Here is a 17,491-nt window from a genome sequence, read left to right as displayed (position 1 = left end):
AGCTACTTGGGAGGCAGAGATAAGGAGGATTGATAGTCAAGGCCAGTCAGGGGTAAAAAAATTTGAGAGACCCCATCTCAACCAGTTGTTGTGTGTGGTATCATCCCAGCTACTTGAGGATACACAAATAGGAGGACTGTGGTCCAGGGCATCCAAGGCGTAAGTTGAGACCCTATCTCAAAAATAACCAACTCAAAAAGGGTTGTGGGTGTGGATCAAGCGGTAGGACACCTGCCTAGCAAGCACAAGGCTCTGAGTTCAAACTTCAGTACCATCTAAATTAATAAGTTAATAATTAATTAACAATATCAGTACTTTGGTCACTCATCAAATATTGCAGAAACTAACACATAACAAGAATCATGCTATCCACTGAGAAGACTATGAAGTAAATACAGCATATGGCACTAAAGCTGTCCTTTAAAAGCTTTCAAATAAGGTCCAAAAAAATCAAGCTGATTTTAAATTACTGTAACTGTCAGAACAAAATTCTGCACTATTTAAAGGATAAGAACAAAACCCACAGGTAAGACTTAGCTTCGGAGGCAAAGATTGTTAACGGGAAGAAAAGTTGGAGACATCTCAGAGTAGCTAGGACTTAAGCTGAGTAAGACAGAAGTGGGTTTTTAAAGCCAGAAAGAAGAACTTGACCTTGTGAGATGGATGATAAGGGGTAATTGGAAGGTGTTCAACAGAAAGGGAGGGTCATTATTAAAGCAGTTATTTTATGACAATGTGTTTGATGGTAGTAACAAGGCACATGGGACAGGGAGACACTGGACAAATGAAGCGCTTCTATAAATTCATGTATTTAAGACACAACAAAGCCAGGCATGGATGGCTCACGCCTGTAATCCTAGCTGCTCAGGAGGCAGAGATCAAGAGGATCAAGGTTCAAACCTTGTCTGGGCAAATAGTTTGCAAGACCCTATTTTGAAAAAACCCACAAAAAAAAAAAAAAAAAAAAGGCTGGTGGAGTGGCTTCAAACCCCAGTACTGGGAAAAAAAAAAAAAAAAAAAAGAAAGACATGGTTACACTTTTCATTATGCCTCTCATTGCCCCTGAATGGTGAAATGTCTTCTCAGTCAGTTTCCATCCCTCTTACATTTGGGTGTCTCCATCATGGTAAGACATGGCAGGGTGGAGACATCTGGTTCTTGGTCATTTGTCCATACAGGTTCCTGCAGTGTCCCTTGTTCTCATTGCCAGGGGTGTTCTTGGAGGGTGTCTTAGTGTGTTGTGGCTGCTGTAATAAAATGCCACTGTTACTGCTCACAGCTTTGGAGGTTGCAATGTCCAAGATCAAGACACCAGCAGGTCTGATGTCTGGTGCTGGCCCATTCCCCAAACACAGCACCTTGTGGCTGTTCATCACATGGCAGAGGGGGCAAACAGCCTCCCTCAGGCCTCTTTATGAGGACACTAATGCCATCACGAGGACTCCACCCTCATGATTTCATGATATCCCAAAGACCACATCTGTTAATTCCATTACCTGGGGAGGTCAGACTTGGACTTCCGAATTTGGGAGGGCAGGACACAAACATTCGGATCATAGCATGATGGCAAGTCACTGTCCTGGTTCCCATGGAAGACTTCTGAAAGGTTTTAGTCATTTCTTCCACACACTCATTTCTATTACCCAGGGAAAATGTGGGGTCTTTGTCCTGTGGCTGCCCTAACAAATGATCACAAGTGAGATGGCTTAGAACAACAGTAATTTATCCTCTTGTGGTTATGGAGGGCAGAAGTCTGAACTCAAGATATCAGCAGGGTTGTGCTCCCTGAAGACTCCAAGGGAAAATCTGATTCTTGCCTCTTCCAGCTTCTGGTGGTTGCTGGCATTCTTTGGCTTATTACCATGTAAATTCAATCTCTGCATCCGTGGTCACGTTGGTGCCTCCTCTTCTGTCCATGTCAAATCTCCTCTGCCTCTCTCATAAGGGCACTTGTGACTACATTGAGGGCCCACCTGCATAAACTAGGATTTTAAATTTAACACATCCTTAAGTCCTTCTTAAACCGCATATGGTAACACTTACAGGTGCAGGGATAAGGATCCTTGAGTGCCGTTATTCAGCTACTTCACAAAAGTTTACACACACGTCAACCTCTTCACCTTCATACAACTAGGGCCTGCTACATCGTAAGCGCCTGATATGTGCTTAATAGATGAAATGCACGTACAGCACACCTGTCCATTTTCTTAATTGTCCCTCTTTGCTAGGGCTTTATTTCCCCAGGCCAGAGCTATTTCTTTCATGTGTTAATCTGTGGCTGGAAGGATATTTTACTCATGAATTACATCATCCTCTAGGTTACAGAAATTTAGCAAAGGGGGCCTTCATCTTGGTGCCATTTCTTCCCCTGCATTTCAGTGAGGCAGAGCAACCAAAACTCTCCTTTCCGACTCCAGTCTCTCCCAATCACGGGGCCAAGAGAGTGAGAAAGGTGGATGGGTCCTGGCAGCAATGAAGGCCTCTTTCAGGGAATGTGAGAATGCAGAGTGGCTGAGTGACAAGTATGAGCTGCATGAAGAGTGCTGTCATCGGTCTGCCCTGGCTGGGTGGAAGCCATTCTTTGGCTGTTTATTTTAAACACAGTTTTCTTCGTAATTCAAGCCCCTAAATTCATGGCAATTCCTTCACTAACCATTCCCCATCTAGAGTCACTTAAGTTCAGCACCAAGATTGTTCTGAAATGAGGCTGCTTCTTTTTCAGTGTTCTCTACTCACCTGGAAAGAAAACTCCATAGGGAGAAATCTGTTCAGTAAATAAAAAAGGAAACAAGTAGATCACTTTGCATAAGGGATCCTTGAGACAGTAAATTGTCTACTGTATTTTAAATATGCAATGTTTATTTCTATGCATCTTTTCATCTTTGTGCTGGCGAGAGCCATTGGAAATCAGAATGGTAAAAAACAAAAGAAAATGATGAGTCCAAAAACATATTCAAAACTTGTCTAGGTAGGTATGTATTCAGAAACTTCTAAGATTTGAGAAAACTCTTGGATCTCTAAAACTGTGAGCTAAAATAAATCTCTTTATAAATTTCTCAGTCTCAGGTATTCTGTTAAAGTAACTGAGAATAGACTAAGACATCAGGTCACAGAAGCTCACTCTGAGCATTAAAAACCTCCTGACAGGTGCCAGCCTGCTCTTTTTGGTAAGGTTCACTGCAGTGATGCTTCCTAAGACGACTAACAGGTAGCTAGCTAGCACAAGAAAAGAATTTTCTCTTAGGACCTGACTCACTGGGCTGTTGTAAGATTAAACAAGATTATGTGTTTAGTGACTTAGCACAATACCTGGCCCATAATACTCAATAACTAGTGGTAATTATTATTGGACTCAAATGTTTTAAATCAAGTAGGCCAGGCTACACTTGGTCCAACTTTCTAGCCCAATGACTAGCTCATAGTCAATCATTGTCTCCTAAAACAGATGTGAAACCGTACCCATGATGCCCAAATAAAGGCCAAGGGCTTCTTTATTTTGTCATTAATAAAGGAATTTTTTTTGAAGTGCTCCTAATTCCCCTGATGATGTGATATACTCCCAGTAATATTCATGTTTCCCTTTGCTAAATTAGTCCTGAACTAAAGGGGTAACACAATTTGAGATCACATCTGCAACATTATCTCTTAATACTTTTTGTCTTTGTAAGTAAAACAGTCATATGAATTTTCAGCCTTTGTGGCTATGTGCAACACACATTATATTTTCTCACATGAATAACAATAGCATGTGCGTGTATAGGAGTTACAGGCCAGGCAGTATTCTACCAGCTTTCTGCGTTTCAAACCCTCTCTGCGACTCATGGCCTATGCGGCTTTTCTAAGATCACAGTTGGTGGGGTACTCAAGCCATCAAAGCCACTGCAGTGTTCTGGCCACGCATGGCATCGGCCCCCAACAGGAGTCCAAGTTTCTTGAAGGAAGGGGGATCCCCTGCCTGCTCCGCAGAGCTCGCACCTCCCCTTCTGTCCCTACAACTGACTTCCACTGGCGGGGCAGGGGGCAAAGCGTTCCCAGCGAGGCAGCCTCCTAGGGTCCCGGACGCGCGGGGAAACACACCCATCTTTCCTGCTGGAGCTTCCCTTTACCAGTGTCCCTTCGGGGTTCCCAGAGGGGCCCTTCTAGGGTCCGTGCCAAGGACGCAGGCACGCGGGGCTGAGAGCTCCTCGCCCCTTCCTGTCGTCAAGGGCGCGCCATCCTCCGTCCAGGCCCACGGTGCATGCGGGGAACCCTCGGACACCGGCCCCGGCGACCCCACCGCGACCCCGCCGGCAGCGGCCGGGGGTCCCTCGGGGGTCCGGGGGCGGGGCGGCCCCCTCCTTCTCCCGCCTCCCCGGGGCGCGCGCGCGCGCGCGGCCGGCCGGGCGGGGAGGGGCGGGGCGGCCCTTCCGGGGCGCGGGCAGCCGTGGCGTCTGCGGGCGCTTCCCACCCCGCCCCCCGCGGCTCGGGGTGACGCGTCTCCCAGAACAGCTCGCGGGGCGCCGCGCTCGGCCACAGCGGCGCCGGCCACCCCCCCACCCGCCTTTCCGCCACCATGCGGGCCGAGGGCCACGGCGGCCTGGAGCGCTTCTGCAGCCCGGGCAAGGGCCGAGGGCTGCGGGCCCTCCAGTGCTTCCAGGTGGGGGACTTGCTCTTCTCCTGCCCGGCCTACGCCTACGTGCTCACCGTCGCCGAGCGCGGCAACCACTGCGAGCACTGCTTCGCCAGGTAGGCGGCGGGGAGCCGGGGTGGCGGCGGAGGCGGCGGCCCGACCGCGGCGGAGGAAGTGCGCGGGCTGCGCGGGGTCCTAGCGCCGGCCTCTCGGCCGTGGGGGAGGGGCGAGGCGGGGACCCGGCGGGTCGCGCGGTCCTGCCCCACGCCCAGTGGTACCACGTGCGCTCGCACCGCGGGCCAAGTTCCCGCCGCGTGCCCCGCTCTGCACGCTTTCAGGGTTGCTCGCGCGGGCTGTGCAAACCCGGGGTGCCGTCCCTGACCTCCAACGTGGCCGAGAGCCAGGCTGGTCCCGAGCATGGACATGCGCTGCGCACTGGGTGCATGGGCCCCAGACTCGGGCAGCCACAGTGTCACCTTTCACTTGTGCTTCCTGCGGTGTGTTATGTGTTCCCCCATCCCCCGCGGCCCCAGCTCGGCCCTGCTTCGGATTGGCCGTCCCCCCCCCCCAAGGAATTTAATGACTTGGTAGTAAAAGCAGTGACCCCCTCTTCCTTGTCATTCGGCGCTGGGTATTAGGAGAGAAGCAGGTGGGGCAACCAGGGCTCTGCAATGATGATACCTATCTCGCTCTGTTTGCAGTTAGGAAAACGTGGTCACCAGGGGGGATTAGGCAAAATTGAAATGGGATTTAATTGTATACTGTGTGCGTGTATATATATGTCCATATTCACCTATATGATATATACATGTGTATTCCCGTATTTGTATACCAAACCTTATGACAGTTTCAGAGCTGAAAGGTGCGTTAGAAACACCAATCCTGTTTTGCAGATGAGAAAACTAAAGCCCAGAGAGGAAGGATGGTTGTACACACACTCACACCATTAATTACTGTGTTGAGACGTGGTGTCACTTAGTGCTGCCCGTGTCCCATCTACTTCGGTACTCAGTAAATTTAGGAAGGCAGGAGGTAGTGGTGTTGGAGTTAAGTTTGTACCAGGCCCCCCCAGCTGCTCCCTGCTTTACTTTCTTTGAACCTCAGTTTCTTCACCTTTGAGCTGGAGATTTCTGGACTAGATGAAGTGACTTGAGGTCCAGCAGGTCCCTCTTGAGAATAGGTCTCAAGTCCAGCACACGCTGAGGCCCTCAGTCTCCCAGACCTGAGTGCCTTATCTACAGTAAGACAGCAAAAGAAGGGACAAAGGCTGAATATTACAGTAATCTTGTCCGGACTCCCTGCCAGAACTGTCTTCCGCTTGGGGGGACCTGGAAAGGAACTAGACACAGAATCATGCCGTGGGCAGCCGAAGGGCTGTATGTGATGTGGCTCTTTGAATTGGTGAGCCAAGAGCTAAAGGGTCATGGCACCACTTTGCGACGTTTGAGTGAAGTGAGCATTGGGTTTTCCCAAAGTTAAAAAGGCTGCTGCGACTGGTCCCTTGATCTTCTGAGCCTCGCTGTGGCTGGGAGTCTGCAGCAGTGTGGGTGTCTGCAAGTGGCAGGAGCAAAGCAGGTCACCCAGCACAGAAGGAGCCTCTGTCAGGGATCCTGACGATGTGAAGTAAGATGGTGAGTGCCAGGCGCATAGTAGGTACTCAGATGATGGTTGCCAGTCCTCTTCCCCACTGAATTAAAGATCAAAATCTCCCAGCTAGGAAGGAGAGCAGGAACTGAGAGAAGCTTCTCTTCAGCACACAGCCGCACCCCAACCTTAGTACAGTAACGTGTGACCAACCTGTTAGTGCACCCTCACAACTCATCTGCCTCAGGTACTCTGCCATATGTGACTAAGTTTGTTGCCTTTTTTTTCCTTTCATTTTTCTGATGACATCATTAGTGTCACTAACTTGCCATAGGCCTCTTTCCAGGGCTGCCACATGCAATGGGCTGGTACTACTGCAACTTCACCCCATTCTACTTGGCTTAGGTGAATTTCTGTTAACACCGTAGTTCAGTTTCTCTCCCTGTCTCCAAAGAGTCCTTTGAAATCAACTAAATGTACAAGAAATAATACTTCTGAGACCCATCCATTTGGAAATATCTTTGTGCCTGACTCTACTTGCATTAAATTTGACTAGTTTAGAATTAGTGGGTAGATCATTCTAGTAAATTTAGCGCCAGTTCCTTTGTATTTGTTTGTGACTGAGGACAAATCCATTCAGATGTATTTGGGGGACATGTATATATCTTCATATGGCCTCAAAGGAGTAGGAACAGAAGTCTACAAATGGTGTTGCGTGCAGGTCAGAATTCACTCCCTGTCCCTGTGGCACACACCTGAAAGAAAATGACCCCTTGTCCTTTCTTATGGTTGAAATAATATTGCTGAAGATAAGGGAGCCACCTGAGAATTACCTTGACATATTAATTACATCAGAATTTAACTTGTTTTGATGGGAAAAAAATTCTTTGGGAATCAGTATTATTTGATGAATTGAAAAATGATAGGGAATTTCTTAGCTCTCAGCAGAGTAGGATTTGTTTCTGGGAGTTTGAAATTTGTATCACACTTTCTCAATTGGGTGGATGACACTTGGGAAGATAGGTGTCTTGGATAAGCTGCTAGAGAAGGCAACCCGTAAACATCTAAGTGATGGCGCTGTGTCTATCAGAGAGCTCTGAGATACATTTTTTACACACACACACAGAGGCATGTTTTGATTATTGGCCAATATTTTCTGGCAGGCTTAAAAAAAAGATACGTAGCTATTTTAAATATCACACTGAGACTTGAAGTGCGTTAAGACTGGATGTTGTTTTGTCTTAGAAAGGGAGCACTGGCTATACAGCCCAATGTTCCATTTGAATATTCATTCATTCTGCTGTGGCTCCTCAAATGTCTCCCGCTTGATCTTTATTCTCTTAGCTTTGGGTCCTTAATGGCGAGAATATTGTTTTCTTTGCTTCCTCTGAGCAAGGGGAAAGACCCACTTTGCTTCCTTGGGATAGAGCTATTAGAAACTAGTTTTGGTGAATTTCTATCATGTTGGGCTCTCTTAGAGTGGTTTTAAAAGCCGAAATGTTCTTTTGAGCAAATACTGTGATTAGGATGTCCTGTTATAAGTAATTATGAAGACGTTTTTCTTAGTGTCCCTCAGATGTATTCTCTTACAGTGTTCATCTTATCTTTCCTATTATTTTATCAAATTGGCAAGATAATCTTTAGTGGGTCTTTTATCTGCATTAAGGGCCATGAAGCCCTGATGCTGTTTTCTTAAAGTTCTCTATAATCGCGCTCAGCCTGGCTGCCTGAAGCTGAGTGTTGGAAGAGACATTGTCCCACGGCTATTGTGATTCCTGTTACTCTGAGAACTTTCTCTGAGTATTGTCTGTGGACAAATGACTTCAAATGTTCTCAGATTATGCTTTTTAAATGAACAGTTGGACATGTGCACTGGTAGAGGTTCCTCCCCTCTGGTTCAGATGTACTTTTATAAAATGGGTAATAAGATTAAGATATACAGACAGCGGGTTTCCTCTAAAAAGTTACATCAAAGTATACCAAAGTCAGCTCTCTGTATGTTAGGTAAGAAGATACTGTGTTGTCCCTTTGAATATTTCAAGTTTTTAATTTATTTAGATAAAGACAGCAAAGCAGGGGCTCTGTGCCGACTGACTGGGTTTGAATTCTGGCTCCATCCTTCCTGATGGTTTTTTTGGGCAGTTGTTAATTAACCTCCCCGAGCTTCTAGGTTCCTTTGTCTGTATACTGTGCGTTCTAAATTCCTCACTACCAAGCTAGTCTGAAGTAGAGAAGTCAGGCGCTCAGGACAACCCTCAGACTAAGTAAATGTAACAGTCAGCTTGGCCTCTTGTTTTTGTCTGATGAACTCTACTAGTTAAATGTTTCAGATTCATTGAGTCATCTAAGAAAAGACCGCAATTTCAGGGATGTATTTATGGTGGTAGGGTTGCAGTGGGGGACACTGGGAAGGGTATAAAGGAAATTGTTGGCCAGTGGAGCTTCCACTAACCCTGTTCCAGAGCTAAAACCAGCACTTCTCCACTTTGGGTCCCTCAGGATAACAATGGGTGTCTTGGATCAGCTTTCAGTGTTTTTGAAAACTGAATGAGGTTTTTGAGGTAAAGCCTCTTCAAAAACGGACCTCTTCTAACTCCAGAGTGCTTAAACTCTGATAGGAGGTTAAACAGGTATTTGTAAAGAGGAATGGAAGAAAACAGAATTTTCCACAGAGCAAGGATGTCTTGACTCCTCTCTCCTACCTTCAACATGATTCTTCAGCTGCGTCAAGGACTTCAGTGTATCAGGAGCCATACAGGCCTTTTTTTTCTTATGTGGAGAACATAATTTGTTAGTTTATAGGGGCTCAGTGACCACTGCACACTTGGAAGTGATTTCAGATGAAAGAAATAGAACAGCAGGATATCCTGAAGTAAAATTCAGGGCTGGGATGTAGCTCGGTGGTACAGCGCTTCCCTAGCATGCATGAGGCCCTGGGTTCGATCCCAGCACCAAAAAAGAAAAGACAAAAAAAAAAAAAAAAAAAAAAAAAAAAAAACCTCTCCCCTGAAGTAAAATTCAAACCCTGGTGAATTAAAACTACCATCCAACGCCTCACAAAAGTAATAGGACAAAGTCCTCTTGATCAAAAAAAAAAAAAAAAAAATCTGAAGCTCCCATATAAAATGACATTCCTGTCAATCATACTGTTCTTTGCAGCTCACGAAACATTTCCAGATATGTTGTTTTTTGATCCTGCTGAAGATAACTAGTATAGACAGGGTCTTATCCCATTTTACACAGAAAGAAACTGAGTGTTGAAGAAGCTAAGCAATTTCCCTGAATTTCACTTATTTTTTGCTGTTTAATATTTATGGTGTGCCACCTAACTGCCAGGCTCTGTGACTTTCAGGACAGAGCTAAATTTTCCTAGTGCTAGTGAGATTTTCTTTCCTGTGCCCCCTTCAGCCTGAACCTGCTGTGTGGTTCACTGGAGACCTAATTCATCTCTGATATGTCCTTGAGCAAATGCATTTCTTATCACCTCCTTTCAAAGTAGGTAATTCAATGATTTAATGTACTATTTCTAAAAGCTTAAAAATTCAATGCTCGAAGCTCTGGGTTCAAAGCTTAGTCCCACCATAAACAAAAACAAAAAAACCCCTTAATTGATTCTGCTGTCATTGGTGTCAATCTGCGCTGATGAGAAGGTTTTGGAATGTGTGTAAGAGCCACATTTTCTTTTGTATGTATCAGTTACTACATAACAAAAAGAACGTTAGACCCTGATCCTTTTGTAGGTTTGGAATAATTTAAAACATGCTAGAAGTAAGTCATTGCTCCTCATCTCAATGGTTTTTTTGGGTGGGTGGGGGTGGAATGGAGTTGAACTCAGGGTCTCACACTTGCTCAGCCCATGCTCCACCACTGGAGCTGTACCTCCATACCTGCATATAAAGACTTTGTTCAGTGCTATTTGGTGGGACAGCATTAAAGAATAACTCCTTTTCTTTCTCCTAAATAATGTTTTCAAAACCCTCGTGTACAAATAATTCTGTAAGATTGGGACATGGAATTTGTGGTGCAGCTCTGCCGCAAGATACTTGTAGGACAAGCCTGTTTCACACTTACTATCAGAAGGTTCTTTAAAAATGTTTTTAAAAAGTCTTAATTTCCTTTGGGAATATCCAGGCTCAGTGCTTATAGCATGGCAGGGATCAGGTGTTCAGGAGAACTCAGAATTGAGGAGAACTCAGGACAGCAAAGTTGTCTGTTTTAGAATTTGAAATAGTGGGAAAATTGTAAACTAAGTTTATTCTGTTTCAGAGTTGTAGATCTTTAGACTTAGGTTAATCTCCCCTTTCCTTTCCCTGTTAGTAGGAAAAAAAAATCATCACAGATTTAGACCACTTTATTTCTGCCTATGAAGACAGTCAGTAAAAATAAGTAAGCATCTTTTATGCAAAGTTCCTAAAGTCGTGAATAACTAATTCTCTCTCCCTTTCCACACACCTATTTTGGACCTCAGATGTAGATTTGAGGTAATGATATCTTCTAGTTGAAGGCCTGCTTTCATCTGGTATATGTAGGGCCAATGTATGTGTGTGTGTGTGTGTGTGTGTGTGTGTGTGTGTGTGTGTGTGTCCTGATCATTACCAGGAGCTAGCTGGATATAGAACAGGACATCCTGACACGTGTGTGTGTGTCTGTGTGTGTGTGTGTGTGTGTGTCCCCGTCCTGATCATTACCAGGAGCTAGCTGGATATAGAACAGGACATCCTGATTGTACTTGACCACGTTCAGACCTTCCTTTCCCTGGGAGCCTGGCTGCTCAGTGCTTTCACCTGCGGGTGGCCTGCTCCCGGGCCCGTGGGAGGCTGCGTGTGCTGAAGTCTCCTTTTCCTCTCGGGAACTTGTATTCTCTGCACATCCTACCCATACCCCCAGCCCTCACATCTTTGGATTTCTAGAAAATCTGCAGTAGTTTAGGGGTGCAGTTCTCTGGCAGGGAATTGACTGAAGTACCTGCCTTTTCAGGGTTGAACCCATGACCTTGGCCTCATTAGCGCTCTAACCAGTCACAAAGCCACACACCTCACTTTGTGTAACTTCTGCTGACTCCGTTCCTGCCACCCTCCCGTGGCCTCCTTTTCAATTGCAAAGGCGTTCACAGGACACAATAGAACAGAAGGAAATCAGATCTCTTCAAGACTGCTCTGAAGGACAGGAATATGCAATTTAGCAGGAAAATAATACAAAAAAGTCTTGAAGGTTCAGGAAACAACTTATCTTTTTAGGCCATGCATGTGCTGAGGATCCAGCTGTGTCCCTCAGAATCTTCAATCAAGTTTAAAAATAGTGTGGAACTCCTCATGCCAATTTATTAACATAAAATCTGGTGACTCTTGTGTGTGAAGTGGAAGGTCTCAGATGACTAAGTAGAAATAGGGTGTTATATTATGAAAATGGATTGGATTTGCTCTCATGGGAAAGAATGGATGTTAGAATTTGTAAGTGCTTATTTTGGGCAAATGTGTAGTCTTCAAGACTAAAATGAATGCTTACCATAATAACTAAGATACTGTGTGTGACAGCTAGGATGTAGGAGGAGGTTGGTTCCCATGGGGGCAGGAGTCACCCTGGAGGAGAGGAAAGAAAAGGATGCTTGATGAAGTGAACTGCACAGCAGGGCTTGCAGACTTCAGCCTGCTTTGGGGGAGGAACATGGTTAGAAATCTGGCTGTCCAGGAAGATGCAGGTTTTCATCCAAGCCAAACAGAATCTCAGGGATTTTATAACCTGGCACTTGACAGGCATTATGTTAAACTCTGTGTCAAAATGAAATGTTCTTAGACAGGAAGAACCTTTTCTCTTTAGTCTCTTGAGTACCAGGAATGTAGTACTGCCTCATATTTTGGCAATATTTCTCACTGTAATGATAGTATGAGAAGCACTTGTCCATTTGTCACCTGAAAAGCCCCTTCTTACCTGTTTGTCCCACAAATGTGCAGTATACTGATGGTTGCTGTTCACAATGAGAAGCTCTCATTTTCATGTACTTAGGAGTCACTAGCCGGTGATAAGTTCCCTGAAAATAGGGACTTTTTTTTTTAAAACTCATTCAAAAATATTTATATTTCTGGAGTCTAGTAGATTTTATTCACCTTTATTTTACTACAGTGTCTTGAACTTTGTGAGGTTTCAGCAGAGGTGGTATGAAAAATTTGGGGCTTGAGTATTTTAACTCAGTTGAAAACTTGTAAGCCATGTGTGTCATGAAGAACATGCTGTTAACCAGAATGTTTAACCACACTTATATAAATGAAAAGAGAGCTTTGATCAGATAGTGCTTAGGTCCAATGATATGGTAACATGCCTACTGTAACCTGGCATTCTAGGCCAGAGGCCCAGTTCCTGGGTTTCCATATGTCATGTTCAGCTCCGTGCTTGTCAATTGAAATTTTAAGCTTTTAGAAATAATATATTAAATTGTTGAATTACCTTCTTTGAAAGGAGGTGGAAGGCAGGGAAAAGAGATTTATTACATGGCTTGGGCACACTACAGGAAGAGGCCGAGTAAGCACTGCAGCCATCTTCAGGGTACAGACACGAGCTTTATGTTGAAGTAAAGGAGTAACTGGGCAGGGTGTGAGAGGTATGGGTGATTATTAACAGTCCAGCTCACAGGTGTGGTCCAGTGATCAGAAGTATAGTCTCTTGATTATTATCTCAGGATTGGTCTGGCAGGGCCTGGTCACCGTAAGAAAGTCATTTGTGGCTTGGGGGCAGTTTTGATTCTTGTCACAAGATGTTATTAGTCAGCCCTGTCTTACTTGGATTCCAGGCAGGGAGATGCTCAAAGGACACAGATATAAAATGGAGGCTTCCAGTTAACATGCGGGCCCAAGTAAGGAGACAGGGCTTTCTACCAAGAGCAGTTTCTAAGTACTTGTTACACTACTGGCAGCTCTGGGGAGGCATATTTTGGTAGGTAATTAAGTAGTCTACCTGTGTCTGTGAGTAAACATTTTTAATTATGACTAAAAAAAAACCTTTAGGATTTTTTCAATTTAAGAACATTGAGGTTCAGAAGGTAAGGATTTAGAAATAATCTACTTAGCTGGTCTAATATTTAATTGATTTCACACATGGCCAGATCTTATAAGATACCAGCTACTAAGTATTTTCAGAAGTGGTGAGGAGTCTACGGCCATACCACCCTGAAAGTGCCTGATCTCGTCTGAGGGTTGGGCCTGGTTAGTACTTGGATGGGAGAAGTGGCGAGGAAGCCTACAGACACCTTGCTTTCAGAGAGTGGTCCTGGTGGAACTCCAGTGGAGTCAGAGCTGCTTGCTGGGCACCCCTGGAGCTAAGCCAGGGGCTGGGTCTTCTGCCATGTTAGCTTCATCCTGCAGTGCCAGACTCAGGTAGTGATACATATGCATGCACTACAACACACATGTGTACCTTGCTCTTTTTCCTCTCTTGTGTCCCTCTTTGCCTGGCTAATGCCTCAGTTTCTTCTGAGTAGTGTGTCTTGGTTTCTGCAGGCTTGATTCATTTCTGCCACCTTTGTTCCCATAGCACCTGATCCTTGGTCACACTTGCTTCCTGAGGGCAAGAACTAGGTTTTGCTTATCCAAACTTACGCCAGCCTCGAGGCACTCTGTTACCTCAGTCAGTGTTTGTGAAATCAGTAGTCTCAGTTCAGCAGCTTGTCATTTGCTGGCAGCCCATAGGGCAGGCAACATCACCTATGTAAATATAGAGCCTTGCTCATTTTTGGAAATGAATACTTGAATGAATCCTGCTCTCAGAACCCTTCATGGACTGCCTGTTTGCCTCAGGACACAACGTAGATTCCCAGGTCTTTCGTGGAAGGCTCCCACCCTGTCCTGTGTTATCCAGGCCTACATCGTTTACTTAGACCATTTACTCAAGCAGGTGGTCTTTCCCATGCTCTCCAAAGCCTCCATTCCATTCTTCATCCTTCCTGTTGTCATTGGCTGAATGCTGTTCTCTGCACCTTTCCCTTCCTTCTGCTTGGCCTCCTTCCCTGACAAGGCCTCATACCCCAAGTCTGCCACACTCAAGAAAGCTCCCCATCAAATTGCATCTCTTATTAAGCTCTCCCTTAACCACTCCAGCCTGCAAATCTCTTCATTCCATTTATTTACTACTTTATATTTATTTACAGTGTTTATTATTTATAATCATTGGTCATCCTACAATCCCAGGAATTGTGCTCAGAGAGGATTCAGAGACGGATGTGACCAACTGCTCTATAAATCGCCCTGGCTGTGTCCTTTCCTTGAAGAATGTAGATGACGGCAGCTTCTTGCCCTCCATTCGGTGTTGCCTGGGCCGTTTCGTGCTGCTTCATTTCCATGACATTTCTGTTTATCATTTTGCCTGATACTTTTTTGCCACTTTCACGTAGGCAGGGCCTATTTCCCCAAGTAGCTCATGTTTTGCCTATCACAGTACTTTGCACATAGAAAATAATACTTTTTGAGTAGAAATTGGCTATGATAGATTAAGGTTATCTTCTTACTGCTTCACAGACAAGGTTTTCTAGAGAAAACTGTTCGTCACTCAGAATGCCAATGAAATCAGTAAGACCTGAAAGAAAAATTTCTGTTAAATATGTTCAAACCTTGTCTGGTGAGTCTGAGTCGAAGTCCATAGTTGGAGTAATTGGCTTTAACAGATTGGTAATTCAGGTTTTTTTTTATTCTCTCTTGTATTTTGTTTTTGTTTTTTTGAGAGAGGCTCTTGCCATGTAGCGCCGGCTGACCTGAAACTCACAATGTAGCAGAGGCTGGCCTCCCAGTCACTGTTCTCCTGCTTCCCCCTCTTGCGTGCAAGGACTACAGACATGCGACACCATGCCTGGTGGCAATTTAGCTTTTGTTTGTCTACAGGAAAATAAAACCAAGTTGATGAGAGGGTCAACTCTTAAAAAATTCTTCTCTAAGCGATTTAACAGGCCTCTTTTCCTGTGAGATTAAGAACAGGTCTGTCTGGGGCCAGGAGTTTATACTCAGATTGGACTGCAGAGGACCCAGCTATGGTCAGGGAATTCACATTTAGCATTAGGTTATAGAGGCAATTTTTTTTTTTTTACAGTGGTCTATTTCCAGTTTGAAAACAGAACGTGAGTGAGGAATATCTTTGGGAGTATTTAAAGTTTTAAAATAGTCAAATTTACACTATTTTGGTTTCCCCATTTTTCTTTGATATTTAGCCACATGAATATTTTGTCAGTTAGAGCACCAGCAGTCATAAGGAAATCTGAAAATACTGGCATTCATTCCAGGGTACTAAGGACAACATTCAGGATTGATTATACTGTTCAAGAAATGGTGGATGTTATTGTGAGTCCTTGTATAAGAGAACTGAGTTAAAAACAAAGGCCTTTGTTGTCTCTTTCCTTTTGACCTCATCATCAGCCATGGGCTTTAGAGAAGTAAAGATAAAAGTAGCAAAGCAGTAGCATTCTGCTCTTGCATGAAAGTTAAGACATGGGCCGAGCATAGTGGTACATGTCTGTAATGATAGCTGCTTGGGAGGTAGAGGTAGGAGGATTGAGGTCCAAGGACGGCTTGGTAAAAGCAAAGGGTGTGTGGCTCAACTGGTAGAGCAGGAGGCTCTGAGTTCAATTCCCCTTCCTCCACCAAGAAAAAGTTAGGACATTTCCAGAGGAAAACATGAAAATTTAGCAGAGAACATTTCTATCCTTTGAACAAGCTTTAACTATTCCTGAGATTGTCAAGGCCTTCAAGATAAAGTTTGGATGCAGGTGCCATCCCATAGCTGAAAGGGTATTTTAATGTTCCCTGTTCCATAGACTAAATATTTCTCTCCATCCCTAAATTGTGTGGATTTTTTTCTTTCTAAGACAAAAGTAAATTTCATCTCAGCCAGATCCTATATTAAAACAAATCCTAAACTAGTGTCATCCTTTTATAGCAAGGACAGTCCACCAAGCCTAGATTCTACCTTGTAAATCATGCTTTTAATTCCTATTAAAACCTATTAGTTGCTACCTCACTGCCCTAAATATTTCCTGCCTCCCCTTGAGGACTGAGCTCTAACTTTTAACAAGCTGAGAACAAAGCTGGAGCTGAGGCGAAGGTTCAGCACAGCTCTGGGAAGAAGCCCCCCGCCGCACGTGGGCCCCATTCCACTGTACATCATGGATTAAAGTGATGTGCAGAGCATCTTTCACTGTTACACAAAAAACCTGTCGCTCGAGTATTATCCTTGTGCCTGACCAGGGTTATAATAGGGTTCTGCCACAATTCCTCCAATTTTTATTTCTCTCCAACAAGACTGGAGGCCTTGCTAGTGTGACCACCCTCGCTGGGTGGGAGGCTAACTTTGTCTCTGATTGTCTTATTTCAGCCTATGGTGAAGTTATATTGTGCTGCTGGGCTTTTTTTTTTTTTCCTTTCTCTTTTTCATTTGGCTGGGACTGCCTCTGTTCAGCAGAGCATACTTATCACTTCTTCTGTCACCGTTAGTTAAAAGTAATTGTTATTGCAAGGCCCCTGTATGCCAGTATCATTTTCTTTTCATGGTGAAACCCACGAAGCATTTATTTCAGTAGCAGAAAGTAGGGAGCTTATAGAATCCAGTCCTTTTTATCTAGACCAACAGCACCTGTGGCAACGCATTAACTAGCAGGACTTGTTAATTACATTTCTAACTTGTTGATCTTCATGGGCCTCCAGTGTTTAAAAGCAAGGAAATTAATCACTGTGTGTCCTCCAGTAGAGAATGACAGGTGCGTATCTTCTAAGTTCTGTCCTAGTCACTAATAATCAAATACTTGTATTTTTTCGGTAACATTTCTTTTCCCCTTTGTGGATAGAACCATTAAGTTCAAAGAGCTGCTCTATCACAGCAGGGTAGATATTTGCCCATAAAACGAAGGCTTCAGAAACATAAATCCCCTAGCCATACCTCTGAGTGACATTGTACTGAAGGTATTTCAGTAGTGGACATTAAAAAAAACACACAAAACTGATCAAAAGGGCAGTTGTAGTGCTTAACATTTACGGACTATTTGCCATGTTCCAAACAGTGGAGAAAACACTTTGCTTAAGTTTTCTCATTTAATTTTCGTAGCAAGCCTATGAGATCAAGGTGTCTGGAAGAAGCTGAGGTTCAGAAAGGATGAATAACTTGACCATCATCACATTGCATGTCAAGCACCAAAATAAAAAAAGGATGTGAGATGGGAAGTGGGGAAGAGTAACTCATATTCATGTATTCAAACTAAACTGTGAGGTGAAGTCAGGAAGAAGGGAAAGGAAGCTGAGGGTTTCTTTCTTAAAACTTGCACTTGGCTTC

The 17,491-nt window shown here is 44.3% G+C and overlaps 1 protein-coding gene across 3 annotated transcripts in view; it reads left to right on the top strand.

The window, feature by feature from the left end:
* The first annotated feature begins 4,417 nt into the window (after positions 1 to 4,417).
* Smyd2 (SET and MYND domain containing 2) overlaps positions 4,418 to 17,491 on the top strand; it is an 84,559-nt gene continuing 71,485 nt past the window's right edge. The window contains exon 1 of one of the 3 annotated variants that reach the window (XM_074048340.1): positions 4,418 to 4,725. In XM_074048340.1, the coding sequence (XP_073904441.1) occupies positions 4,553 to 4,725 (173 nt within the window). In that variant the 5' untranslated portion in view covers positions 4,418 to 4,552. The remainder of the gene's footprint in view (positions 4,726 to 17,491) is intronic. The other 2 variants (XM_020186017.2, XM_020186016.2) reach the window with 2 other exon arrangements.

This window comes from Castor canadensis, chromosome 11, assembly GCF_047511655.1.
Source record: "Castor canadensis chromosome 11, mCasCan1.hap1v2, whole genome shotgun sequence".
In the NCBI taxonomy this organism is placed as follows: Eukaryota; Metazoa; Chordata; class Mammalia; order Rodentia; family Castoridae; genus Castor; species Castor canadensis.
This window is presented reverse-complemented; position numbering and strand designations above follow the sequence as displayed.